Source organism: Piliocolobus tephrosceles, chromosome 16, assembly GCF_002776525.5.
Source record: "Piliocolobus tephrosceles isolate RC106 chromosome 16, ASM277652v3, whole genome shotgun sequence".
NCBI lineage: Eukaryota > Metazoa > Chordata > Mammalia > Primates > Cercopithecidae > Piliocolobus > Piliocolobus tephrosceles.
The window spans coordinates 50,712,012-50,739,760 of NC_045449.1; the positions used below are offsets into that span (position 1 = coordinate 50,712,012).

Below are 27,749 nucleotides of genomic sequence, written 5' to 3' on the forward strand. Positions count from 1 at the left end.
AGGTTGGAGTCTTTTTTTGGGGGGGTGGACGGGGGAAGTTAAAGACAAGGTTTTGCTCTGTCACCCAGGCTAGAGTACAGTGGCATGACCACAGCTCACTGCAGCCTCGACCTCCTGGGCTTAAGCAGATCCTCCTGCTTCAGCCTCTTGAGCAGCTGGGACTACAGGTGTGTATCATCATGCCTGGCAAATAAATTTTTTTGTAGAGACAGGGTCACACCATGTTACCCAGACTGGTCTCAAACTCCAGGCTTCAAGCAATCCTCCCGCCTCAGCCTCCCAAAGTGTTAACCATCACAAGGTGTGAGCCACCATGCCTAACTTCACAAATGCAGTCATTTGTGGAGGCAGCCCTTGGAAATGAATACTTCAGGGTAATGACCGGGAAGAGGTGCAAGACAAGCTTCTGAGGTGCTGGTAACATGTTTCCTGATCTGGGTGTGTTCAGCTTAGGAAAATTCATGGAGTGGTTCCCTTGTGTACCTTCGCCTGTCTGTATGGAATACTCCAACACAAGCAAAAAGAATAAGCAGAAATCTCTCAACCCCTTGTCAGAAACCAGATTTGGAGTGGAGACGTGGGAAAGAGAAGAGCTCAGGACTGACCTTTACTCTGTTGCTCTCCAGGGGCTCCACTGGCCAGCGCTGGGACTGGGGACACTACAGCCCCATCCTGGGCCTGGGTGTGTGGCCTCTGCTTGCTCTTGGCAGCCTCGACAGCCTTGAGTTTTCTGGCGTGTTTGTGGCCTTTATAATGTGCCTCGGCCTGGTTCTGGGGAGGGGAGGGCAAGAGGTCACCACTCACTGGCTGAGTCCACATGCCCCATTCATGAACTGGAGCCCAGCAGGGGACAGGTCCAAGGGAGGCAGGGCTCAGGCACACAAAGGGCAAGTCCTTGTCCTTGTCATCATCACCACCATAGTACATGTGGCTCTGAGGTTTACAGAATGTGTTCTCGTGCATGAGCTCCAAGGCAGGCAGCCTCTGGCTTCAGATCTGACTCAACCACTTACTAACTACATCTTTTTTTGCTATTGTTTTTGTTTTCTGATTTTTTTTTTTTTTTTTTAAGGCGGAGTCTCACTCTGTCGCCCAGGCTGGAGTGCAGTGGCGCCATCTCGGCTCACTGCAACCTCCGCCTCCTGGGTTCAAGTGATTCTCCTGTCTCAGCCTCCTGGGTAGCTGGGACTACAGGTGCGTGCCACCACACCAGGCTAATTTTTTGTGTTTTTAGTAGAGATGGGGTTTCACTTTATTAGCCAGGATGGTCTCAATTTCCTGACTTCATGATCCACCCGCCTTAGCCTCCCAAAGTGCTGGGATTACAGGCATGAGCCACCGGGCCCGGGCACTAACTACATCTTTAGGCAAGTAACATCATCTCTCTGAGCCTGAGTCTCCTCATCCATAAACTCTGTGATGATAATACTGACCTCGGCCAGGCGCAGTGGCTCACGCCTGTAGTCCCAGCACTTTGGGAGGCCGAGGCGGGTGGATCACAAGGTCAGGAGATCGAGACCATCCTGGCTAACATGGTGAAACCCCATCTCTACTAAAAATACAAAAAATTAGCCGGGCATTTTGGCGGGTGCCTGTAGTCCCAGCTACTCGGGAGGCTGAGGCAGGAGAATGGTGTGAACCCAAAAATGGTGTGAAAGGCTGAGGCAGGAGAATGGTGTGAGCCGAGATCAAGCCACTGCACTCCAGCCTGGGTGAAGAGTGAGACTCTGTCTCAAAAAAAAAAAAAAAAAAAAAAAAACCTCATGGGGTTGTCAGAATTACATGGGAACATGAATTACAAGGGCCGAGTCCATAGAGTAGGTGCTCAATGAATGTTAGTTATCAAGTGCATCAAAGCACAAATGGAGAAAGCAGAGCAATCCCCACACTTTGGGGCATATGTACCCCAGAACATTCATCTCTTGGTTCACTTGTTCAACAAGTCATTACTGAGCATTTGCTATTTGCTATTTGCCAGCAAGAAGCCATGGTTCCTCCCTCAGAACAAATTCTCTCCTCCCATCTTTTTTTTTTTGAGACAGAATCTCACTTTGTCACCCAGGCTGGAGTGCTGTGGGAGCAATCTCAGCTCACTGCAACCTCCGCCTCCTGGGTTCAAGTGATTCTCCTGCCTCAGCTTCCCAAGTAGCTGGGATTATAGGCGCCTGCCACCACAACTGGCTGATTTTTTTTTCTTCTTTATTTTAGTAGAGATGGGTTTCACCATGTTGGCCAGGCTGGTCTCTAACTCCTGACCTCAAGTGATCCACCCACCTCGGCCTCCCAAAGTGCTGGGATTACAGGCGTGAGCCACCATGCCCAGCCTCTCCTCCATCTCTTGCAGGACTCATGGAACCAGAAGGCCTGAAGGGAATCCCCAAATCTGGTCTGTCAGTGTCCTCCCTCCAAGGGTCCTCACTTGCTGCTCCCTGGCCCACCTCCTCGAAACACAGGCTCCCACAGCCCTTCCCTGGATGCGACACCACAGCAGTTCTGCTGACATCCAACTGAAACCCCAGATTGCCTGACAAGAGGTAGACCTTCCCTGTGAGGCCAGAATGAGGTTCCTCCTCTACCTAGGGATAGGATGTAGGAGAAAGGGGTAGGCTGTAGTAGAGTCATAGACCTTGGGGTCAGCCAGGCCTGGGTTCATATCCCAGCTTTGCTACTAACCAGCTGTGTGGTCTTAGGCAAGTCATTTAACCTCTCTAAGGCTCACTTTCCTCATCTGAAAATCGGGGATTATAATAGCGTCTCTAGGCCAGGCGCAGTGGTTCACACCTGTAATCCCAGCATTTTGGGAGGTCGAGGTGGGTGGATCACTTGAGCCTAGGAGTTCGAGACCAGCCTGGGCAACATGGTGAAACCCTGTCTCTGCCAAAAATACAAAAAAAAATTAGCCAGGCGTGGTAGCACATCCCTGTAATCCCAGCTACTAGGGAAGCCGAGGCACAAGAATCACTTGAACCCTGGAGGTGGAGGTTACAGTGAGTCAAGATTACGCCACTGCACTCCTGCCTGGGTGACAGAGTGAGACCTTGTCTTAAAAAAAACAAAAACAAAAACAAAACAAACAAAAAAAACCACAAAAATCCTGCCTCTACCCCTCTCACAGACGTATCGTGAGAACTATTATTTAAGGTGACGGGCATGATCACATTCTGTAAACTCAGATCAGGAGCTGATGAGATGGTCCCCTGGGACCCGGAGTGGAGGAAGGGCAGTCTGCTCTCTTGCAGAAGGATCCAGAACACAGGAGAGAGGCCTGGGGGGAAGGAAATGGAATCCCACTGGGCTATAGCTGGGCAGAAATGGAAGGGGCAGAAGAATCTAGGGAGAGGAGAGGGTGCGATGGTTAAAGGACCAAGAGTGCCTCTTCTGCAGCCAGGGATTGAAAATACAGACCACAGCCCCTTTGCCAGTGGTATTCCTCCCAGAAGGACCCTGAAAGCCCAGCCTCCAGCCCTCTCCCTGCCCAGCTCCCTCCCCAGACCTGCTTTCACTACTTTGTCTCACCGCTGAGTTGAACCTTAGGTGACAGATGTTACAGGAAATGAAGAGCTTCTTCTTCAGAGGGGAGGGGACCCCAAACGTGTGGCTGATGACAGCTTTCTGGACCGGGTCCATCTGTGAAGGGAGTGGGAGGGCATAATAACTCTGGGGCTGGCTTGGGAAGCAGGGATTGGGGGCAGCACAAAACTAAAGATGACTGAAGAGGGCCGTCGTCAGCTTCTAGGAAGAACTTTTCCATCCTGTGGATGTTGGAAAAAGAAACACCTGGGCCAGCTGTGGTGGCTCATGCCTGTAATCCCAGCACTTTGAGAGTCCGAGGCAGGCAGATCACCTCAGGTTGGGAGTTCAAGACCAGCCTGACCAACATGGAGAAACCCTGTCTCCACTAAAAAAAAAATACAAAATTAGCCAGGTGTGATGGCGTGTGCCTGTAATCCCAGCTACTTGGGAGGCTGAGGCAGGAGAATCGCTTGAACCGGGGAGATGGAGGTTGCGGTGAGCCGAGAGCACCTCCAGCCTGGGCAACAAGAGCAAAACTTTGTCTCAAAAAAAAGAAAGGAAGAAAGAAAAAAAGAAAAAGAAACAGCTGGCTGGGTGTGGTGGCTCACGACTGTAATCCCAGCACTTTGGGAGGCCAAGATGGGTGGATCACCTGAGGTCAGGAGTTCGAGACCAGCCTGGCCAAGTGAAACCTCTTCTCTACTAAAAATACAAAAATTAGCCGGGCGTGGTGGCGCGTGGCTGTAGTCTCAGCTACTCAGGAGGCTGAGGCAGGAGGCTTGAACCAGAGAGGCAGAGGTTACAGTGAGCTGAGACTGCGCCACTGCACTCCAGCCTGGGTAACAGAGTGAGACTCTGCCTTAAAAAAAAAAAAAAAGAAAGGAAGGGAAGGGGAGGGGAGGGGAGGGAAAAGAAAAGAAAGGAAAAGAAAAGAGAAAAGAAAAAGAAAAGAAAAGAAAAGAAAAAGAAACAGCCTCTTCCCTGGCTGTCTTTATCTGTCAGCCTGGGCTTCTGCTTGGAAGCAGGGGAATAGCCAGAGTGCCCTGCATGATACTGGGACATAGAATCACGTTCTAGTGATCGTCTTGGCATCTCTTGGTGCCCCTTAGGTCATTTTTTTTTTCTCCTTTGCAATAATCACAACTATTGGGACAGAGAGTTGTAAACAAGGAGAGGCAGGGAAAAGACAAAGAACCCTCTGCTGGAATTCCCTCTCCCATCACCCAGGCTTCATGCCTGGACCTGTGGGCTGGGGGAAGATAAGTCCTATCTCATCAGCTCTGCCACTGTCACAGAGCCTGAGGCTACTGACGACCTCTTTTTTTTTTCCCCCTAAGATGGAGTACTGCTCTGTCGACCAGGCTGGAGTGCAGTGGCATGATCTCAGCTCACTGCAACTTCCACCTCTCTAGTTCAAGTGATTCTCCTGCCTCAGGCTCCTGAGTAGCTGGGATTACAGGCACCCACCACTACGTCTGGCTAATTTTTGTATTTTTAGTAGAGACGGGGTTCCACCATGTTGGCCAGGCTGGTCTCGAACTCCTACCCTCAAAGTGATCCGCCTGCCTTGGCCTCCCGATGTGCTGGAATTACAGGTGTGAGCCACCGTGCCCAGCCATGACGACCTCTCTTGAGAGAGTGAGAGCCACAGCCAGGGGAGGTGGGGGGCCAGTGGAGGGCAGGGAGCAGCAAGTGGAGGCCTAAGTTTCCCTAAGGAGTAGGATTGTTTCTTTGGAATATTAATTTGGATTTTTTTTCTTTTCCTTAGTACTTTTTTTGTTGTTGTTTTTTGTTTTTTTTTTTGTTTTTGTTTTCTGAGATGGAGTCTCCTTCTTGTCGCCCAGGCTGGAGTGCAATGGCGGAGCCAAGATCTTGCAACCTCCGCCTCCTGAGTTCAAGCGATTCTCCTGCCTCAACCTCCCAAGTAGCTGAGATTACAGGTGCCCGCCACCATGCTCAGCTAAGTTTTGTATTTTTAGTACAGGTGGGGTTTCACTATCTCTTTTTTTTTTTTTTTTTTCCTGAGATGGAGACACTCTTGTCACCCCAGCTGGAGTGCAATGGCACGATCTCGGCTCACTGCAACCTCCACCCCCGGGTTCAGGCGATTTTCCTGCCTCAGCCTCCCGAGTAGCTGGGATTACCGGCACCTGCTACCATGCTTGGCTAATTTTTGTATTTTTAGTAGAGATGGGGTTTTGCCATCTCTGTTGGCCAGGCTTTAGTCTCAAACTCCTGACCTCAGGTGATCAGCCCACCTCAGTCTCCCTAAGTGCTGGGATTACAGGCGTGAGCCACCATACCTGGCTTCTTTTCCTTATTTTAAATCATTTTTTTCTTCTATAGAATTAAGGCTTGATGTTCCCTTTTCTCAGAAGGTTGGGCCAAATGCAGTTGTCTGAACTTGTCAAGAACCTTCCAGGCTGGGCACGGTGGCTCACACCTGTAATCTCAACACTTTGGGAGGCTGAGGTGGGAGGATCCCTTGAGCTCAGGAGTTTGAGACCAGCCTGGGTAATATAGTGAGACCTCATCTCTGCTTATATAAAAATAAAATAAAATAAAAAAGGAACTTTCCAAACCTTCCCAAGAAAAGAAAACAGAGCTTAGAGAGAAGCACATGGGTGCAGAAACTTCCCTGAGAACAGAAAGAGGTTCAAATTCTCACAGCACCCAGTGCCAGCAAGGGGCTCAGGGGACAGGACCTCAGAGGAGAATGGCCTGCAAGGGCCCCCTGCAATTGGAACCATGCCTTTCAACAGTGAGCCTGTCAGCAAGCGACAGCAGGGACGTGAGACCAGAGGACCACCCACCAAATGCCTCAGACTCCTTAGGACCTCTGTCTAACTCTGGAGGGTGGGAGGGAAGGGATTCCTAAGTGTGACTAAGGTGGAGTTTGCCACCATCTGCTCAGGATGGGGCATGCCACACCCATGATTTCATTTGATTTTTCCAAATTTAAAAAAACGTAGATGGTTGCTGATCCTTCATATAGTGAATTAAAATTCATACTACACTTGTTATGCACACACACGTACAAGGAAATGTACAGACCAGGACACATACACAGCACAAAAGCTTCAGGCAGTTACAAATGCTCAGACAAGCAGAACAATTCACACTCATGCACACAAAGGGCACATAACCACAGGTAAACTCACAATCACCCAAACCACACAAAAACATATGCTTAGAGGGCAGATACACACCAAACACACACTTAAAAGACACAAGGACACAACAAACCCTCAGACTGCACAGGCAAATACCTTAATTACATAAAATTACCCACGCAAAACGAGTTGTTTACAAACACACGCTGAACACCAACACACAAACTCACATCCACATATAACATAGAAAGACCTATAGAAACTACAACAGAAAGGCACAGGTCAGTTACACACACACACACACACACACACACACACACACACACACACACATACACGTCATCCACAGGAGCGCCTACACAGAAGCTCAAGTGGAATGCACGGGCTACAGGCTCTTGCAGGCCCAGCAGCTATGATGGTGGGGGTGGGGAGAGGGCTGACACTATCTTGTTCCCCAGCCTAAGAGAGAGCGGGGCCCTCTCCTAGGGTCCCAAATAGGGGTCCCTATTTGGGGAGCACCTATCCCCTCTGAGGAAGGTTAGAGAACAAGCTCCTGGTTAGACCCAGCTGCTGAGAGCTGGCCCCTGAGCCCAACTTCCATGCCCACCCACAAGCTTGGGTGCATGCCCCCGCCCGCCAGCCCAGCCCATACCGTGCTGAAGTTGGGGAAGAGACTGAGCGGGGCAGCGCCATTGAAGTGGAAGGCGAGCAAGTGCTTGAAGTCCAGCGGGGGCTGCAGAGGCCGGGTGGGCAGGGGCAGGGAGGCCAGCAGGGGGCTGGGGGCGCTGGAGGCCGGGCCTGCTGCAGGAGGAAGAAGGGCACGGTCTGAAATGGGCTCTCTCCTACCTCTGTAGCCAGAACAAGAGGCGGATGGGCTCCCTGGGTGTGGAGCTGGGCAGAAACCTGTATCTCTCTTCACAGAGTGGCACCAGCCACACCCAGGGTGATTATAGCCCCCTTCCCTGTGCCCTTCCTTCCCACAGCTGGGGAAGCAGAGGCAGGGAGTCCACAGTTGGAGGCTCCCAGCCCAGAGGGATGACCCTCCCGCCCCTACTGAGGCAGCATACTGAACCCCAGGGCAGCCCAGCCAAGAGAGGGACAGAGGGGTCTGGGCAGGCCCCTGTCACACACCACCATGGAGACTGCATGATGTGCTGGGATTCCATTTTATTGCAAATTAAACTCAAACCCAGGGGTATCGGGAAAAGGCCCGCTCTCGCCCCTCTCACTCTAACTATCCTCCCTCCCTCCAGATCCCCGGGCTCTCACAGCCAGGGCTGACAGGAGGCAATGGGAAACCCGTGGGCTCTGAAGGGATGTGTTCCCCAGCTCTGGTGAGGTCTAAACTGCTTCCCCCAGGAGGCAAATAAGCCAGCGTCCCTGGGTTGGGCCTTGAGGCCAGTCCTCGGAGGCAGCAGGTACAGCACTGTGGATTTGCAGTCTTTGGTCTAAAGGTCTGAGGCAAGGGCAGGGGAGGGGTAGGAACTTGGAGAGCGACTGGACTTTGAGGAATAAAATATTAGAAAAAATAAATAAATCCAGCCCATCTGGGGCATTTTTGGACCCTGTCCAAAATTGCAAAACCAAAAGTAGTCCTTTTAGATGTTTGTGTGGTAACACTATGAAAGATAGCATAGGTTTATTTCACATTTGTAGGTTGTATGTCTATATACACAGTTATACACAGAAAAGGCCTGAGGCAGCCCATTGGCGAGGAGGGGAGGAAGGGAAACACTGTCTCCCTGGAACCATTGGCCCTTGAGCCACCAGCTTGTGTACAGAGAGGACACTGTGCTGTGCGTCAGAAACAAGTACAGTCATCTACTCCCCAGTCATAGCTGAAGAGAACAGACACTGCCAGGAGTGGGACTAAGAAACAGCCAAGGGCAGGGCGCGGTGGCTCACGCCTGTAATCCCAGCATTTTGGGAGGCCGAGGCAGGTGGATCACTTGAGGTCAGGAGTTCGAGACCAGCCTGGCCAACATGGTGAAACCCCATCTCTACTAAAAATATAAAAATTAGCCGGGCGTGGTGGCGGGCGCCTGTAATCCCAGCTACTTCGGAGGCTGAGGCAGGAGAATTGCTTGAACCCGGGAGGCAGAGGTTGCAGTGAGCCGAGATTGTGCCACTGCACTCCAGTCTGGACGACAGAGCAAGACTCCATCTCAAAAGAAGAAAAAGAAAGAAACAGCCAAGGACCAGTGTCTGTTCCCTTAGCCACTCAATTCCCAAGACCTAGTCTTCCTCCCCCAAACCAAGAACTCCCATTTTGGGGGGGTGCCCAAACTTGGCCGAGTCCAGAAGGAAAAAGGGTGAGCTACTCCTCATCTAACTGTGTAAAGGCCAGGAATGATTTAGGGTGCCCCAGATCCTAGCATCTCTGCCCACCCGCCCAGGCCCCTCTTGAGCCAGTCCCTTCCTCCACAGCCTACAGGGTGGGGTTGGTGGGAAGCTCCAGAAGGGTGGGTGGGTGGCCTCAGGCCCCTGGGAGGCCACAGTCAGCAGATCATCTTGAGTGCAGCATGGTCAAGTCTAGGTTGGCCGTAAGGGCCCCAGGCTGGCTGGGCTGAGAGTAGGAGGCCACCCTCAGGTGAGCTGCGACCCCAGGAAGCCTTCTCCCCACCTACTCTCTAAGATTTCCACAGCCAACCCAAAGTCAAACTCGTGCAGCGGGGGCCCATCCACTGCGATCTTCACTACGTGGCCCCCCCGGCCTTCCCCGGCCCCGCTCTGCCCCCACCACCGCAGCTCCCGGCTGCGGCCGACCTTGTCCAGCAGGCCAGCGCCCGCGGGTAGCGCCAAAGCCAAGGCGGCTAGGGCAGCGAAGTCGGGGAAGAGCTCGTGCAGCTCCGAGTGCGCGCACGCCAGCTGAGTGCACAGGGCCCGCGGGCCGAGCCGCCCAAGGCTGAACACCACGCGCTTAAACAGCGCGAAGTCGCCTAGCGCCCGCTGGCGCACCACGGCAGGCGCAAAGCCGCGCAGCAGCACCCGCAGCGCCCCCTCGCCATGAGCGCCCAGCTCCTCCGGCGCCTGAGGGTAGCGGCGGGGGTCGAAGATCGCCGCGAAGGCGGCCACGGCGTCCAGCGATGGCCCGGGGTAGGAGTCCTGTAGGCCCTTCCGCATGGAGTCCAGGAAGGACCCTCGGAGCCACTCCAAGCCCCGGACCGCAGCCTCTGAGTAACCGAGCAGCTCCACGCCGCGGTAGGTGCAGCGCCCGCTGCTGGTATCAGGGTCCGTGGATGCCAGTTCCTGCAGGAAGCCCTGGAGGCGGGCCCCACCTGATCCGCGCTGAGCTTGGAGGGAGGCCGCAGCCGCCATCACCAGGGGCTGTAGCAAGGCCATGTCCGGCTCTTCTGCCTGCAGGACAAGGGAGAGCTTCTGCACAGAGGGCAGGGCATCCAGCAGCAGGTGGGTGAAGGCCACGAAGGTGAATTGGCGCAGGGCCAGGGCCAGTGACCCCGCCACAGGTGAGGCAAGGGCTGCAGCCTCCAGGGTGGGCACCAGGCCAGGCCAGGCCTCTGCTACTGCTTCCACGACAGGCAGCAGGGAGGCCCAGGGCACTGGCCGAGGCCCTGCCAAGTCAATAGCTGCAAGGTCCAGTGCTGCCCGGAGCTCAGGGACCAAGTGGGAACTAGGACCACCATGGAGGCGGAATAGGGCATCCAATATGCTCTCATATTGACCCAAGTAGGCAGGGGGCTCAGGATCTGTGCGGCCAGGGAGGCAGTGCAGCTCTGCCAGCAGTGGGCAAGTGGCCCGGAGCTGTGGGCCCACACTCCCCAGGCGCTCACTGGGGAGGCTTGAGCTGAGCCAGGCCAGCTTGGGTGCAGATACGCCGAAGGCCTGCAGGATGTCCAAGAGCTGGCCAGCAGTGGCCTCGCCCTCCTGTAGCTCCACACTGCCCAGGAAGGTGGTGGCAGGCTGGCCATCACAGGGGGACACCGAAGTGGCAAACAGGGCCAGGCTGTGTGACTCCGGCCAGTCTCTGGTCTCGTCCAACACCAGCCCCACATATGGGGATGCCTTCAGGCGCTGGCAGGCCTCTGTGTGCAAGACACTGGCAATGGCCACCTGGGACAGCCAGGAAGAGAAAGGGAGGGAGGACTGAGTTAGGCTTGTCCTGAGAGGCGGAGGCAGGCAGTGCGGGGTGGTGGCAAGAGCCCAGGCCTTGAGGTCCACACAGACTTAGGGACTAATCCTGGCTTTGCCACTTATTGGCTGTGCTACCTTTGGCCAGTCACTTCACTTCTCCAAGCCTCAGTTTTCTCACCTCTACAGCTTCTGGCCTCTCTAAGAAGAGTCCTCCCACCCTGGCTTCCCACCACACCTGGTCTAGTTTTCTCAGCTCTTATACCTGCTGTCAGCTAATACCAGCCCCAAATCTTCTCAAAGCATTGTTGTAAATTATAAATGTCAACTTTTGTTGCAGTGAAAGCACTTTATGAACCATAAAGAGCTCTAGGAAAGCTAGTTTTTTCACTATGCTTTTCTATAGCATCATCCTAGTCTGCCCTATTCCTGGGGGTCTCCCTCCACTGTTCAGCTCAGCGATTAACTGATAGGCACACTCACTCCCAACTCCCAGTTACCCTGGGTCCCAGCTGTATGCTGTTTCTCTATTTGTCATCTCTGTAGGATGAGAACCAACTCCCCCACCTCCAACCCAGCCCACAGGACTCACACAGTTAGTACCTAGGACAGAGCTGCAATTTGCATGTCTCCAGGGGCCAAGTGAGTGATACTGAGCTTACAGAAGGCCAGGGATAAGCCAGAGGGAATGCCCTGCTCTCCAACTCCAGCACATCCTGCTGTGAGAGCATGGAGACCTTGCTTTTCAATATAGTCACAAATAAAGATTTTTATATGTAATCTCCTGAGTTTTTTTAAAGTTGAAACAAATTCGAGTTTTCCAAAAACACTATGAACACTAATTAAACAGGCTCGGCACGGAAAACAGCCCAAAAAGAAAACTAAGTCAGAAGTCATTTCCATTTCCATTCCAGCACTTTGAGGGTCCAAGGCAGGAGGATTGCCTGAGGCCAGGAGTTCAAGACCAGCCTGGGCAACATAGTGTGACCCCATCTCTATGTTTAAAAAAAAAAACAAAACAGAGGCCAGGCACGGTTGCTCACACCTATAATACCATCACTTTGGGAGGCTGAGGTGGGCAGATCACCTGAGGTCAGGAGTTCAAAACTGGCCTGGCCAACATGGTTATACCCTGTCTCTACTAAAAATACAAAAATTAGCTGGGTGTGGAGGCACGCGCCTGTAATCCTAGCTAATAGGGAGGCTGAGGCAGGAGAATCACCTGAGCCAGGAAGGCGGAGGTTGCAGTGAGCTGAGATCACACCACTGCTCTCCAGCCTGGGCGACAGAGCGAGACTCCTCAGAAAAAAAAATAAATAAATACATCTGTGGGTCAATCAAGCCTCCAGACCACCAGTTTGCAACGTCTGATTTAGCTAGTGAGAAGAGTGCCCCTGTCCCGCTAAAGACAAGGCCTGCTCTGGCCTCTTCACTGTTGTATCCCTGCAGCTAGCCCAGCACCAGGCACATAGTAGGCCCTCAGGGAAGGTTCTGAAAGGAGAAGACATGAATGAAATGCCCTAGCTGCTCCCCAAGGGCCTGGCATGCTAGGGCTGTTCCCAGGTGGCTCAGTGTCCTCCCTTCCCAAGCCCTTCCCCCATACTTCTGGCTGTCACCCACCTGCATGTCCCTCACCCTCCTGGGACTGTAGTAATCGCCATGCTCTGTGCCCAGCAGTGCCTGGCACAGGTTGAACCTCTGCAGCTCGAGCAGGGCAGAGCAGCGGTCGTCGGGCACATCCTCCTTTGCCATGCAGTACACGGTAGTCAGCACAGCTACTTTGGCTGGGTCTACCTCCACCTTGACGCCCCTGGAGGCGGGGGTCATAGCCAGGCCTGGGCAGGCCCCTCCACCCTCAGCCTGGCCCTCAAAAGGGGGCTGGCCCTGGTTGACAGCCAGAGCCTGGCGGTGGGCTCCTGAGGTCACGTGGCGCAGCAGGGCGTGGCGCTGGAAGTTGTCAGTGCCCACAGTGAAGGCGTTTTCGGCTTTGCCATGCTTGTTCCGTACCAGGGCCTGGCGGCACTCGAGGCAGAACATCAGCTTCCGCTCATAGTCAAAGTCCAGCCAGGTAAACTCCTCTTTCCAGTGCTCGTTGAAGTAACGCTTACACTTCTTGTTGGAGTTGGAAGCCTCTCCCGCTGGTTTCTTCCCTGGGGGCACCATTCTTGCTCTCTGAGCAAGGAACTCCCAACCCCCACCTGAATGCTCTTGCCCCCCTGCCTCCCCCCCACACAGAGGCACCTCCCTTGACAAGAGGAGTTGATGGGGATGCAGGATGGGGGCAGCCCGCCAGGCTAACAGGGCCCATCCATCTAAGCCTGAAGAGTTTATTCCTGCTCCGTGGGTGGGAGACTGGAGATGAAACAGACAAGGGAGAGGTGTTAGGGGTCTGTCATGGTAGGGGCGGTTTAGGGTGGCGTGGTAGGCTTCATGCTGCCCACAGAGTCCTCCCAGCTGAGGGGTGGAGGGGCTCACTGGGGCAGGGGCTCTGGGCAGTGGATGGAGTCATGCAAAGGGCCCTAGAGTGTTATCCAAAGCGGGGAGGTATGGGGACCCCAGCCCTCTCCCAGGGTCTCTTTCCACCCAGGACAAAGCACTGATTCACTTTGACTGCTGAAGCATCTCAGAAATGGAAAGACTGGCAGCACCTAGGCAACTGCATTTTATAAGGGGGAAGCTCAGTCTGGAGACAGATAGTGGTTCTCAGGGCCCATGAGGAATTCATAGTGAAACAGGACTAAAACTCAGAACTCTCACCTCCTAGCCCAAAAGATGACTGTGCCCTTCAGCCCACAGTCATCTACTTCATCAGAAGGAAATCAGGCCAGGCATGGTGGCTCACTCCTGTAATCCCAGCACTTTGGGAGGTGGCTCACTTGAGCCCAGGAGTTCAAGACCAGCCTGGGCAACATGGCAAAACCCCATCTCTAAAAAAAAAAAAAAAAAAAATTAGCCAGGCATGGTGGTGCATGCCTATAGGCCCAGCTACTGGGGAGGTTAAGGCAGGATTGCTTGAGCCTGGGAGGCAGAGGTTGCAGTGAACCGTGATGGCGCCACTGCACTCCAGACTGGGTGACAGAGCTAGACCCTGTCTCAAAAAAAAAAAAGGATGGCCGGGTGCGGTGGTTCATATCTGTAATCCCAGCACTTTGGGAGGCCGAGGCAGGCAGGTCACCTGAGGTCAGGAGTTCGAGACCAGCCTGACCAACATGGAGAAACCCCATCTCTCCTAAAAATACAAAATTAGCTGGCATGGTGGCGCATGCCTGTAATCCCAGCTACTTGGGAGGCTGAGGCAGGAGAATCGCTTGAACCCAGAAGGCAGAGGTTGCAGTGAGCCGAGATCACGCCATTGCACTCCAGCCTGGACAACAAAAGCAAAACTCGGTCTCAAAAAAAAAAAAAAAAAAGAGAGAGAAATCGGCGCAAAGCTGATTCTTTCCAAGCCACAGGAAGATGTGCTTTCTCTAAAGCTCCCCTCCTTACACACACAGGTGCACACAAACTCACACCCACACCCACTGGTACTGTGGGTCTGGGACAGGTAGCCCAGACCTGGGGCCCCAGACTGAAGGCAGCTAGCCGGCTGCCTCTACCTCCCTCACTCTGCCACCTCCCCAGGCACAAGGCCAGGACGAGCAGTTCAGGATTGAAAAGCCATGTCCAGCCATTGACCAAAACCTGCCAAGTCTACCTTTTTTTTTTTTTTTTTGGAGACAGAGTCTCGCTCTGTCACCCAGGCTGGAGTGCAGTGGCGTGATCTTGCTGGGATTACAGGCGTCAGCCACCGCGCCCGGCCTTAACTCTACCTTTTAATTATTTCTCCAACCTGTGTCCTCCTCTTCATGCTTAACTGTAACTACCATTTCTGGGATGTGAATTGAGGCCCTGTGCTAAGTGCTTTACAATGATCCAAGGGCAGACCCAGACGACTCTCCATGGCTGAGACATTATCCTTTTGGAGAGGAGAAAACTGAGGTCAATGAGTTTAACTGGCTTGCTTCAGGTTTCATAAGCAGTAAGTAGCTGAGGCTGAATCAGAACCCATGTCCTCCTGACCCCAAAGGCTGTACTGAGACCCTGGTCTGTACCATCTCTCTCCCTTCAGCTGCCTACCCTTGGTCCAGTTCAGGCCCTCACGGTATCACCTGGATCATTGCAGCTGCCTCGGTCTCTGCATGGTCATTTCCCCCAGACTCATCCCTCACCCAACAGTCAGAGACAGCAAGCTCACACATAGATCCAACTGTGTCACTCCCTGGCTTCCACCTCTTTACCGATATCCCACTGTCTAAGTCTACACACAAGCCAGCAAGGCCCTCCCCAGCCTCTGAATACTTCTGTTAATAGAGCCTCCCGCCAATCCTGTCTGCCCAATCAATTCTGAAGGCTTGCATTCCCAGTGGACACCAAGCTGTTACTTTGTCCCTGTCTTCATCCTCTGAGCCTAGAATCCCCTCTCCCTCCTCTTTCCTTACTAATTCCCACTCATTGCCTGAGAGCAGTTCAGGTATCCCTTCTGCCAGGCTGATCCCTAAAACCTGGGCTGGTAGCCATCCTCTGGTTCCCCACAGCTCCCTATGCATGAGTCTTCATGACACAATATGGTGAATACAGGGATTCTCTATATATCTCTGCACTGAGTTCCTAGAAGCCAAGACCATGTTTGTTCATTTTCATATCTCTAAGTCCCTGTCTGGGGCTGGGCACACAGATACCTCTCAGTAAAAGTTGGTTGTTTAAAAGAATGAAAGGGCCAGGCATGGTGGCTCACACCTGTAATCCCAGCACTTTGGGAAGCCGAGGTGGGAGGATCTCTTGAGCCCAGGAGTTCCAGACCAGCCTGGGCAACATAAGGAGACCCTGTCTTTACAAATAAAATGTTTTAAAAAAATTAGCCGGGCATGGTGGTATATGCCTGTAGTCCCAGGTACTCAGGAGGGAAGATCACTTGAGCCCAGGAGTTCAAGGCTATCATGAGCTATGATCATGCCACTGCACTACAGCCTGGGCAACACTGTGAGGCGCTGTCTCAAAATAAATAAATAGATAAAATTTTAAAATAAAAATAAAAATATGGGAGGCCAAGGCAGGTGGATCACTTGAGCTCAGGAGTTCAAGGCTAGCCTGGGCAACACAGCAATACCCCATCTCCAAAAGATAAATAAATAAAAATTTAAAAATAAAAATAGAAAACAATGCCAACACATTAAAAAGGAATGAATGGATTCATTTTGGCCGCCTGAAAGAACTCATTTCTGAGACTGTCAATTAGATGATCTTTTTTTTCCTTTTTTTTGAAACAGAGTTTCACTTTGTCACCCAGGCTAGAGTACAGTGGTGCAAACTCGGCTCATTGCAACCTCCAACTCCTGGGTTCAAGCAATTATCTTGCCTTAGCCTCCCAAGTAACTGGGATTATAGGCACATGCCACCGTGCCCAGCATTTTTTTTTTTTTTGTGAGACAGAGTCTTGCTCTGTCGCCCAGGCTGGAATGCAGTGACGCAATCTCAGCTCACTGCAACCTCTGCCTCCCCAGTTCAAGCGATTCTCCTGCCTCAGCCTGGGCACCACACCACTCCATTCAGCTACCTTCCTGGCCTGTCTAGACAGAACTCTTGATCTGTCCTTACAAATATGCTACTTTTGGCTTGATGTGGTGGCTCACACCTATAGCCTAGCATTTTTGGGAGGCTGAGGCAGGAGGACTGCTTGAGCCCATGAGTTTGAGACCAGCCTGGGCAACATAGGGAGACCCTGTCTTTACCAAAAAAAAAAAAAAAAAAAAAAAGAAAGAAAGAAAGAAAAAAACTTAGCTGGGCATGGTGGCATGTACCTATAGCCCCAGCTACTCAGGAAGCTGAGGCAGGAGGATTACTTGAGCCCAAGAGTTTGAGACTGCAGTGAGCTGTGATCACATCACTGCACTCTAGCCATCCTGGGTGACACAGCAAGACCCTGTCCCTAAAAACAAAAACAAAAGCAAATATGCCCCTCTCCCAGTCATCCCTGTCTCAGGAAATGAAATCCATCCTTCTTCCTAGGTGCCTTGGCCAGAAACCTGCCCTTCAATCCCTGCTCTCTTCCACATCCAGAACCTGCTTCATCCACAGGTCCTGTTGATTCTCCCTCCAAAATCCACTTCTAACTTGTCCCTTCTCTCCACACCACTGCCCGGAGGCCTTGTCCAGGCCACCTTTATCTTTTGCCTGGACGAATGCAGTTGCTTCCTGATTGCACGCTGGGTTTCTACTCTTAACCTCTCTTAACCAGAGGGGGGGCTTTAAAAAATATACCACTTTAGTGAGCCGAGATCATGCCAGCCTGGGAGACAGAGCAAGACTTCATCTCAAAAATATATATATATATTGCTTTAGACCTCTCCACAACTACCCACTCCTCTAAGGCCAGTGGCAGAATTCCTTTGAGGTCTGCCAAATGCCCAGGGTTGCTGACCTCTCTGGTGCCCCCTTGTGTCTCCCTTCCTTTCTAGTAACACCACCCTTCTCTCCGGGTTCCTCCAGAGTGCCAGGTTCCCATCCCTCGGGTCCTTTGCCCGTGCTGTCCCTTCTTCCAGAATGTTCCCAGCTGCCCTCCCAATGCTTTAGCTGGCCTGTTTCATTTCCCCTTTGGCCTTAGCTTAACCATGGATTCCCAGGAAGCCCCTTCTTTTTTTGTCATTGCTCCCTGTTTGTTCTCTCCATTGCATGCTCCACAAATTACAAATCTCTGCTTCTATCTGTGTAGTTCTCTTGCTTCATCCTCTCTCCACCTTCCTTCTCATGCACGTTCCCTGAGGGCAGAAAAGGTAACTAACTTCTTTATGTCTGAATCCCAGAGACAGGTACAGTGCCTGACACCCAGCAAGTGCACCACACAATTGGGCAGTGAATAAGAGCAGGTGCCCAGGCAGAGAGGGCAGTGGAGCCGGCCCTTGGGTGCCTGTTGGGTGATTAAAACAGCTACCTTTGACATTCTTTCCTCCCAAGAACCTGTGATTCTATGACCTTGCCTAGCCCACTACACACAGGATCTTAAAAGGGGGGCGGAGGGGTGCAAGAGCAAGGTGATGCCTTTCTGGAAGTTTGTCAGATCTTTTCCATGTACCTCGAAGCTGCCTATCCTGCCCATTCTGCAGAACAAAAGGGCAGGTAGGTAGAGCCCAGGAAGATGGAGACTCTAAAACGGCTCTGTCCAACACAGCAGCCACTGGCCACTGCAGCTGTTGTAAATGCAGCTGTTAAATTACTTAGAATTAAATAAAATATGAGCGTTCAGCTCACACTAGGCACTTTTCAAGTGCTTAGTAGCCAATGTGGCTAGTGGCTATTGCATTGGACAGCACATTTCCATCATCCCAGAAAGTTCTATTGGACAGAGCTGCTCTAAACAGGTCAAATTCCATTAACATTCTCCCCACCTCAACCTCAAGGAACCAGGCTGGGTGGAGTGAGGTGTAAACAAAACTCCATGGGTCTAGTTGTGACCAAGGCTGACCAGGAGAGCACACTTGTTGCAGACCCGGGTCTCCTCTCACCTCTTTCCACACCCTGACCAGCCGGATGGGAGCAGGAACAACTTGACAAGGGCCCCTCGGCATGTAAGCCTCTAACAGTACTCATGTGGCCCCAGGATGTGGGTCCCGAGCCTCCTCCCCGGGCTCCTGGGGACCCCTTGCTTTGGGACCCCACTAAGAGGAGTCCAGCTCTCAGCAGAGTACGGCCGGGCGCCCCCTGCTCTGGCAGCCCTGGTGAGAAGGGGCTCCCCTGCACCCCGTCTCACCCATCCTCCCGGGGGCTGGGACGGGGAGGGCTGGGGAACTTCCTCTGGGGGGCGCGTGGTGACAGAGCCCTCGGTGGGCCCCGCAGAGGCACCGAGCCTCCGCCCGCCCGTCCGTCCCGCCCGCTCCGAGAGGGGGCGCCCAGCCCGGCCCGGCGCCCCCGCCCCGTCCGCTCGCACTCACGGAGACACAGGAACCACCATCTTGGGCGGTGGACGCTCTGGCCGCGGTCTCCTTGGGCTCCACGGAGCGACAGCAGCCACTAGCGGCAACGGGGGCGAAGAGGCGCCAGCAGACGGCGCCGGCCGGGGTCGCGGGCAGGGCGGGCGGCGCCGGGCTCACCTGGCCGGGCTCACCTGGCCGCGCCCACCTGCAGCACCTCCCGCCCAGCGCGCTCAGCCCAGCGCCGGCCCCACCCCCCAGCCCCTGCAGCCGCACGCGCCGCAGCAGGAGCCACTGAGGCTAGACCGCAAGCAGCGCGGTGCCGGGGTTCATTCGGTCCGCGCATGTATTCGGGGTTCCTCGAGGGGCTCACAGCCGTAAGAGACAGACAGGTAGAGCGCCGTGGAGGCTGCAAAGTGCTCTGAGAGTTTAGAAGCAAGTGCTTTGGGATTACCAAGGAGCGGGCGATCAACTGAAGGTCTGCAGGGCGGGTCAATTAGGGTTCGCAGCATTCTGGGTAAGTGAACTATTACTAGGGGAAGAGCACTCCAGGCCGTGGGATGGCAGAGCAAAGATCTCCTCTGGAAGTTGACAGGTCGCTGCAGGTTTATGAAGAATTGGGGTGGGTGGGGGCAGTGCCTGATGCTGGATGGCTCTAGGGGAATGCTGGGGATTTTGACCTTCCCACCTGGTGGGGAGCCTCTTTCGGAGGAGTTGGAACTGGGAAGCTCATTGTTTTAGCCTAGTGAGTTATTTGCAGTGGGGTTGACAGAATGGGGAAGAGGGAGGGAGGTTGGAGTGACCTTTTTCTAGAACTCTGATACACAGCCGACCCTCATCCCTGTCTGCGTTACCCTGAGAGGTGAATTGAGGAGGTTCCCTGCAGGAGGAATGTGCTGTTGTGGCACCCCAACCCCCAGACGTGGAGGTGTGAAGTCCAGAGGCCTGGGATGGAGCTCCAGTTATATTTAACTCTGAGGCCTTGGACTGGACACTTAGCTATGAGCCTGTTTCCTCATCTGTAAAGCGGGAATTACAACCCGGGGAGGAGGCTAGGGCAGGACAGAAATGGGTCTGAAGACCAAATGAGGTGCTGGGTGTGGAGGCCATTCAGAGAGGGGGCTGGACTGCTGCTGTGGATCAAGGGAATGTCAAGAGAATGACCCAGTCTCCCTTCCAGACAGCACAAAGTCACCCAGAAATGCCTTCCAGTCCCCTCACAATTGGGTACACTGCTCTTCTGCAAAAGGCCTAGGGTGCATGTTGATTTGAGGTCCCAGCCTCACCAGTGGCTGCTGGGAACTCCTCCGCCCCAGCATCCTCCATGCAGCACTGCTCTGTGCCACCCACCGTCTGCCTCTGACATTCACTGTGAACCCCAGCCCCAGGGCTGCTGGGATGGTGCGCGAGTCACATGCACACACACGTGTGGCCGCCTGACTCCTGGCTACACTCAAATGAAGGGAGCCACAGCCCCCACAGCTGCCCCCTAATGGCACCACACAGCCCTCAGGTCTAGAATTCTGTACCCCAAAAGGGTCAGGTTGGGGGTAGGTCTTCTTGGATAGCATTTTGCTGCAGAACAGCCACCTAAGTGTCTTGGAGCAGCCATGGCTCATTAGCCAACTGCCTCAAGCCAGACTGAGTACAGGAGAAGAGGCTGCCCCCAAAGGTCCAACCGAGGCTAGGGCAGGGCACAGAGCAGAAATCTTATGAAATAACATCACCCTGGCTGCCACCAAGGGACAAGATCTGGGAAAACCACATCCTGTTATTTTGCCATAATGGGAAAAGACAGACAGACAGACATACACACACACAAGCACAGAGACACACAACCTGAGGCCCATATCACCCATGGATAGTGGCAGGTATAGACATCAAGGCACATACATACATACTTCCCCCCACAGTTAGACCATGTATTCCATCTACACATGAGATGTATATACATATGCAGGTGGTACTGATGCCAAGATACACAGATACCCATGCTGGCCGGGAGGCAAAGGCAGGCACACTGGCCACACAAGAGCATGCATGCATACACAGATGGGCACAAGCAACAAAGACATACCTGTGTATACATATACCCAGAGAGACAGATGCACATGAATGTGCAGACCCCTACAAATGCAGATATAGACCAAGGACAGCAATGGGCACACAGCGGCACACACCTTCACAAAGATGGATGCATGTACACAAAGAGCCATATGCAGATGCAGACACCGGTGTGCACACACACTCTCCTTACAGAATTAAATGCATCGGACTTAAAAGAGCATATCTCCAAACAGAGTATCTCTCCTACTCTTTCTCCCACCCCCCTACCCCCAAGTCACGGGCAGACGATAGGGTCCTCCCAGAGGCACATGCCTGCACACAACACATCTCAAATAATGACACTGCCATTTCTATCATGGATAAAACCCAAACTCTGCGAAGAATATGGGAGTCCGGGGAGAGAGAGCCAAAGTGGGGAGTGAGAGGTTGAGCCAAGACATACTGCATGCCCTCTCCCACCGTGGCCAGGGGCTTCCTCCCCACATTCTCCAGAGTCCCTGAGCCACTTCTGGGTCATCTAGCACTCAGGATGTGCAGACTCCCCTAAGCTGGAGGAAGACTCCAAAGCCCAGTCACAACAGAAACTCTGCCCCCAGTCCCACTGCCTCCAGGCCTTTGCCCCCAAGGAAAGGGTTCCCCCAAACAGCCTTTGATGGGTGATGGCTGTCTCCCTCAAAAAAAGCCAGGCAACCCTCTGTGTGGAGAGGTGAGCTGGCAGACCATGGATAAAGAGGGGGAGGGGGGCATTGGTGTGGACCCAAGTGCAGTGGCCAGATCTCAGGGAGGAGGCACCCTGATTTCCATCTCCCTCTGTCTGCTTCTCTCTCTTTCTCTGCTGCAGTAACAGCTCCCTCTTCACTCCCCTTGGACGTCTCCCGCTCCCCTGGCCCCTCAGAGGCGGTTAAAGGTGAGGTCTGATACACGGAACCTTTGACACGGGCTCCTGAATAGGCCTCTGCCCAGATGTCCAGCACCCCTGTTTCCTGCAGGGTGGACCTCCAGCTCCCCACCATTCGGGCCCCTCCTTTCACCTTTGTTCTCGGCCAGAGTGGGGGCTTCCCTGCCCAGCCCTGGACCTGGGAAAAGGGTTGAGAGTAACTGGCTACTGGTGTCTCTGACAGACAACTTTTGGGGGCCAACTATAGCAGGAAAGGATTGGGCTGGGGAGAGGGGAGAGGACCACCCTCACCTAAGCCCTCTCCCCACTTCCCAGCCCAGGTGTCCTCAGCACTCACCCAAGAGCATTCTCTGCCTTTGGAGGCACCGCGGAGCGCAGAACGAGGAGCAAATGAAACCCAGCCAGAGTGACAGAGGGAAGGGGGGATGTGAGGGACAGGAGGGGAGGGCGCGAGGGAGGGACTCCTGGTTCTGCCTGGAAAGCAGCGTCGTTCCAGGGCCCTGTCTCTCTCTTTGCCAGGAAGGAGCTGCCCATTCTCTGGTTTCCCCCATCCCAACCGCAGGTAGAAAGAACAGGGCATGCTTATCCCCCAGGGGAGAAGTATGGGGGCAAATGTGCAGACCAAGAACTGGGGGAGGGTATTGGGGAGCCTCCCTCAGCCCCCACTCCTGGAGGATTCCCTTGCCTGAGGCCTCTTACACTGAAGCAAAGGGTTGGAAGGGCTGACTTTGTCCACAGGGACCTCCAGGGAAGGAGGAGCTGCTGCCCCTGCTCTGCCTGCTGCATGGCTCTTGACGTCCTCTTGCCTCAGGACTTGCTGCAGGAGGCCATTCTCCTGCCCAACCTCACTCATCCTCTCCTCACCATCCCCTTATGTTTAACTGCTGTTGCTGAAGAGGAAACTGAGCTTCAGAGAGGTGTTGCCACTTTATCAAAGAGCATTGGCCGTGTGGGGGTTGGGGAACGGGGATCCAGGTGTCTTTTTTTTTTTTTTTTTTTGAGACGGAGTCTCGCTCTGTTGCCCAGGCTGGGGTGCAGTGGCCGGATCTCAGCTCACTGCAAGCTCCGCCTCCCAGGTTCACGCCATTCTCCTGCCTCAGCCTCCCGAGTGGCTGGGACTACAGGCGCCTGCCACCTCGCCCGGCCTAGTTTTTTATATTTTTTAGTAGAGACGGGGTTTCACCGTGTTAGCCAGGATGGTCTCGATCTCCTGACCTCGTGATCCGCCCGTCTCGGCCTCCCAAAGTGCTGGGATTACAGGCTTGAGCCACCGCGCCCGGCCCAGGTGTCTTGCCACTGTTAGTCTACCACCTGGACCCTTGGATCTGTTACCTGGGCAATGCCAGGAAGGAGAGGAGGGAGTTCATCTGATCCACTGGAACTTCTTTTTTTTTGAAACAGAATTTCACTCTGTCATCCAGGCTGGAGTGCAGTGGCAAGATCTAGGCTCACTGTAACCTCTGCCTCCCAGGTTCAAGCGATTCTGCTGCCTCAACCTCCAGAGTAGCTGGGATTACAGGTGCCTGCCACCACGCCCAGCTAATTTTTGTATTTTTAGTAGAGAGGAGGTTTCACCATGTTGGCTAGGGTGATCTCGAACTCCTGACCTCAAATGATCCACCTGCCTTGGCCTCCCAAAGTGTTAGGATTACAGGTGTGAGCCACAGCACCCGGCCTGATCCACTAGAACTCCTGACACCCCTCCCCTGCCCACCCCAAATCCCCCAGCCCGGTCCTTCTCCCCTCCATTCACTCCTTCCTCTCCCTCTTCTTCCTAAAAGCTGGCTCTTTACTGACCTGAGCACCTGGTGGCTGGGAGGGGGTGGAGTGCGGGAAGGAGGCAGCCAGCCCACAGCTGGATCCAGTCCTGCATTCCAAACCCAGGTTCCAATGTTAGCCCCCCACCCCCTCAGCATCCTGTCTCCACCAGACAATAACCTGTAATCTCTGGAGCAGCCAACACTCGAACCACAAAGAAGATCTGGGAGGGGTTGGCAGCAGCAGCTCTTGAAAACAGGTTTGTTAGGAAGGGGCTCTGCGGGGAGGAGTTGTTTGTGTGGGGAGAGGAAGGAAACTCAAACCCAGAGCTAATTAACCCACCCAGAGACAGACAGAATCTTTGTCTTCTTCCAGGGCAGGGATCTGAGCTAAGCCCCCTAATTCTCTACCCAGACAGCCTTGCTTTTCCTGGTGGTCCTGGGGGAGGGGGATACCAATGGTCAGGACCACACCTGGGGGAGGGGGATGTGATGACATTCAGGAAGAGTGTGGGGCACTTCTGTCACCTGCCACCAAGGGAGAATAGCAACAGGAGGCAGAGGCAGGTCAGACTGCAAGAAGAACTTCTCAGTGGCCTTGGGGGAGCACAGTTTCTTTGCAGCATGCACCCAAAGGCCTCAGTATGTGTGTGGGAGGCCGTGACTGGGGAGGAAACGGCAACCCAGGGAGATACTGAAGGACGGGGGACAGGCTGGAGGGCTTCCGGGGCCTCCTGATGGGACTGAAATTAATCCATCTGCAGGGAGTGGGGGTGAGAAGCTCATCAAGCCAGTGACTCAGGCATGACTTGAGCTCAAGGCCTTTGATCTCTGGGGCCCAGGATGCAGCCAGCGGCTTCTGCAGTCAAAGACTTGGAGAGGGGATGGAGGGACCGATTCGAACAGGAGCTAGGGGAGGTCTGAGGGCGCAGAATAGGGGAGCCTAGCTTTGGCCTGCCACTCTGACCACTACCCGTCTCCCGCTGGAAGGCACAGGGACATGTGTTATAGCTGCAGCCATCTTGGCCCTGAAATCCATTATAGTCTGACTCGATCTCTGTTTTCCTGCCCCCCATACTGTCTACTGTGCAGTCCCTGACTAAGGTTCTTCTGGCCATTTCAGCAAGCCAGAGCTTAAGTCATTTCAGAAATGCCCTCCTGTCCCCTCCTGTGTCATGTTGCAATGGATGCCATGGGGCAGGCCCACTGTGAATTGGATGACTGGGTTCTTTCTACCAAGAGACGAGGGAGGGGCTGGTTGGTTTTAAGAAGCTACTCTTCCTGTCCCTAGCCAGATGGCTGGCATCTTCCCATTCTTCAGTTGAGCACACCAAGGGACAGGGCACAGGAGTGGCCATAGGTCCCGAGCATTTGTGGAATCATCTGCTGGGACAGCCTGCCCTCTGGATCATACTCCTCCCCACTCTCAAACATGGCTCAGTTGCTCCTAATATATTCTGTTCTCCTCAGCAGGGAATCAGATAAGAGTGTGAGATAGAATTTAGAGTCAGAAACCTGGGGCTGGGTTCAGTAGCTCACGCCTGTAATCCCAGCACTTTGGGAGGCTGAGGTGGGAGGATTGCTTGGGGCCAAGAGTTTGAGACCAGCCTGGGCAACATAGCAAGACCTTGTGATATGGTTTGGCTGTGTCCCCATCCAAATCTCATCTTGAATTGTAGCTCCCACAATTCCTTCATGTTGTGGGAGGAATCCAGTGGGAGATGATTGAATAATGGGGGCAGTTTCCCCCATACCGTTCTCATGGTACTGAGTAAGTCTCACGAGATCTGATGGGTTAATGAGGGGAAACCCCTTTCACTTGGCTGTCATTCTTCTCTTGTCTGCCACCATGTGAGACGTGCCTTTCACCCTCCATCATGACTGTGAGGCCCCCCAACCATGTGGAACTGTGAGTCCATTAAAACCCTTTCTTTTGTAAACTGTCCAGTCTCTGGTATGTCTTTATCAGCAGCGTGAAAATGGACTAATACACCCTGTCTCTACAAACATTGTTAAAAATAAAAAAAAATTTAGCCAGGCATGGTGGTGCATGCCTGTAGTCCCAGCTACTTAGAACGCCAAGGGAGGACTGCTTGAGCCCAGGAGGTGGAGGATGCAGTGAGCTACGATTGTGCCAGGCACTCCAGCCTGAGCAACAGAACAAGACGTTGTCTCAATAAACAAAACAAAACATAATAGAGTCTGAAACCTAAGACCCAAACCCAACTGTGTGGCCTTGGGTGTTACCTAATCTCCCTGAGCCCCACTCTCCCAGTTTATAAAGTGAGACTGGATGTCATCATGTGTGCCTAGGGTGGCTGGGTGAGGAGGGAATGCCATGCTGCAGGTGCAAGTGCTTTGTTCAGCTCCTAAGCAGATCCTCCATGTGGGGCTGGGGGTAGGTCATTGTTTCTTGCTCAGCTGTCCCCTGATGTCCTGTGCTGGCTCAACATCTGTATCAGAGGTTAGTGCGAGGGGACACCAAACCTCTGTACCTTTGCAGATGTCAGATAATCACTTAAAGTTATTTAGGGGGGTGTGTGTGTGTGATGGTCCATAGGGTCATGGAGTTCAGCCTTCTTCTGGGGAAGGTCCCTGTGCCACACCTCCATTGGGAGGAGAGGCAAGGGGGGTGAAAGAAGGCTCAAGATGCATTCCTGAAGAATGAAAGAGGCCAGGCACAGTGGCTCATGCCTGTAATTCCAACACTTTGGGAGGCCAAGGCAGGTGGATCACCTGAGGTTGGGAGTTTGAGACCAGCCTGGCGAATATGGTGAAACTCCATCTCTACTAAAAACACAATATTAGCTGGGTATGGTGGCAGGTGCCTGTAATCCCAGCTACTGGAGAGGCTGAGGCAGGAGAATTGCTTGAACCTGGGAAGTGGAGGTTACAATGAGCTGGGATCACACCACTGCACTCCAGCCTGGGCGACAGAGTGAGACTCAGTCTCAAAAAAAAAAAAAAAAAAAAGAATGAAAGGGCCTCTTGGGTAGGAGACAGATGGGGGGTGGGCAGGGTAAGTTGGGGCAGTGCTTGGAAGAGGGAGACGAAGTGTGAGTTCCTGCTGCTTCCTCCTCCTGTGCCCCTCCAAGGTATTCAGGGCTCACTCAGAGCTGGGAGTGAGAATTCCAGGAGCCAGATGCTGCTGAAGAAGGAGGCCTCTGACTGAGACCTTGGCGAGGAGGCTCAGAGAGGGGAGAACCACCCCCCAGGCTCCCTCCCACAGATGGCCTCGGGGGATGTGAGCAGAAGAGGGTCCCTGCCTTACTGCCTGTGACTGCCTGTCACTGTGGAAGCCTCCAGCCCTGCAGGCTCCTAATCAAAGTGACAGCTCCCACGGAAAAGTGCCCCTCCTGGCTACCACAGGCCTGAGACCTCGTGTCTCAATCTGGCATGGAGCCCCGGACACTGAGTGCCTAGGACCAATGCAGCACATTCAACGCCGCCCACACTTAGCCTCGGCCTCCCTGGAATGGCTGTGGCTCTCTGCATTTTCCCCAGGGAGCCTCCGCCCGGGAGCTCCACCCTTAGGACTCTGCTCTGTGGAGAGGGGCACACCGGCCTAGTGCCCACCTGGGCAGAGCTGGAAGAGGCATCCAGGGCAGCTGAGGGTCCCAACATGCTTCCCCTCACCCTGCCCCCCACCTCAGGGGCAGTTGCTGGCATCTTTTTTTAATTATTTTTTGTGATGGAGTCTCTATCACCCAGGCTAGAGTGCAGTGGCATGATCTCAGCTCACTGCAATGTCTGCCTCCCAGGTTCAAGTGATTCTCCTGCTTCGGCCTCCCAAGTAGCTGGGACTGCAGGTACCCCAAAACCACGCCTGGCTAATTTTTGTATTTTTAGTAGAGATGGGGTTTCACCATATTGGCCATGGGCTTGCAGGCCTTTGCTCCGGCTGCTTGCCTGCCTGGGATCCTCTCTTTGTCTCCAGTATCCACCATCAATGTCACTTCCTGTGTCAGTTTACCTCCCCCTCCTCTGACTTCTTTCTTTTCTTTTTGAGACAGGGTCTCCCTCTGTTGCCCAGGCTGGAGTGCAATGGTGCGATCTCAGCTTACTGCAATCTCCACCTCCTAGGCTCAAGCAATTCTTGTGCCTCAGCCTCCTGAATAGCAGGGACTACAGGTACCCACCATCACAGCAGGCTAATATTTTGTTTTTTTTAGGAGATGAGGTTTTGCCATGTTGCCCAGGTTGGTCTCAAACTCCTGAACTCAGGCAGTCTGCCCACCTTGGGCTCCCAAAGTGTTGGGATTACAGGCATGAGCCACTGCACCTGGACCCTCCTCTGACTTATTGAGGCATCCTGAATCCACCTCTAGGAAGCCTGTTATTACTTTGGAACAAACTCATCTGCATGTGT

General features: G+C 53.6%; 2 protein-coding genes across 2 annotated transcripts in view; both read right to left on the minus strand.

The window, feature by feature from the left end:
• The window catches only part of ZNF385C (zinc finger protein 385C), a 42,171-nt gene that overhangs the window by 4,291 nt on the left and 10,131 nt on the right, over positions 1-27,749 (minus strand). The window contains exons 3-5 of the mRNA XM_023204102.2: positions 7,279-7,427; positions 3,517-3,627; positions 606-771 (exon numbers count right to left, since the gene is read on the minus strand). Coding sequence (XP_023059870.1) covers positions 606-771; positions 3,517-3,627; positions 7,279-7,427 — 426 coding nt within the window. The remainder of the gene's footprint in view (positions 1-605; positions 772-3,516; positions 3,628-7,278; positions 7,428-27,749) is intronic.
• C16H17orf113 (chromosome 16 C17orf113 homolog) lies at positions 7,774-18,718 on the minus strand. The gene is made up of 3 exons (XM_023204101.3): positions 18,680-18,718; positions 12,336-13,067; positions 7,774-10,697 (listed from the first exon to the last, which is right to left on the minus strand). The coding sequence occupies exons 2-3, from the start codon at positions 12,876-12,878 to the stop codon at positions 9,213-9,215; spliced, it is 2,028 nt and encodes a 675-aa protein (XP_023059869.1). The 5' UTR covers positions 12,879-13,067; positions 18,680-18,718; the 3' UTR covers positions 7,774-9,212.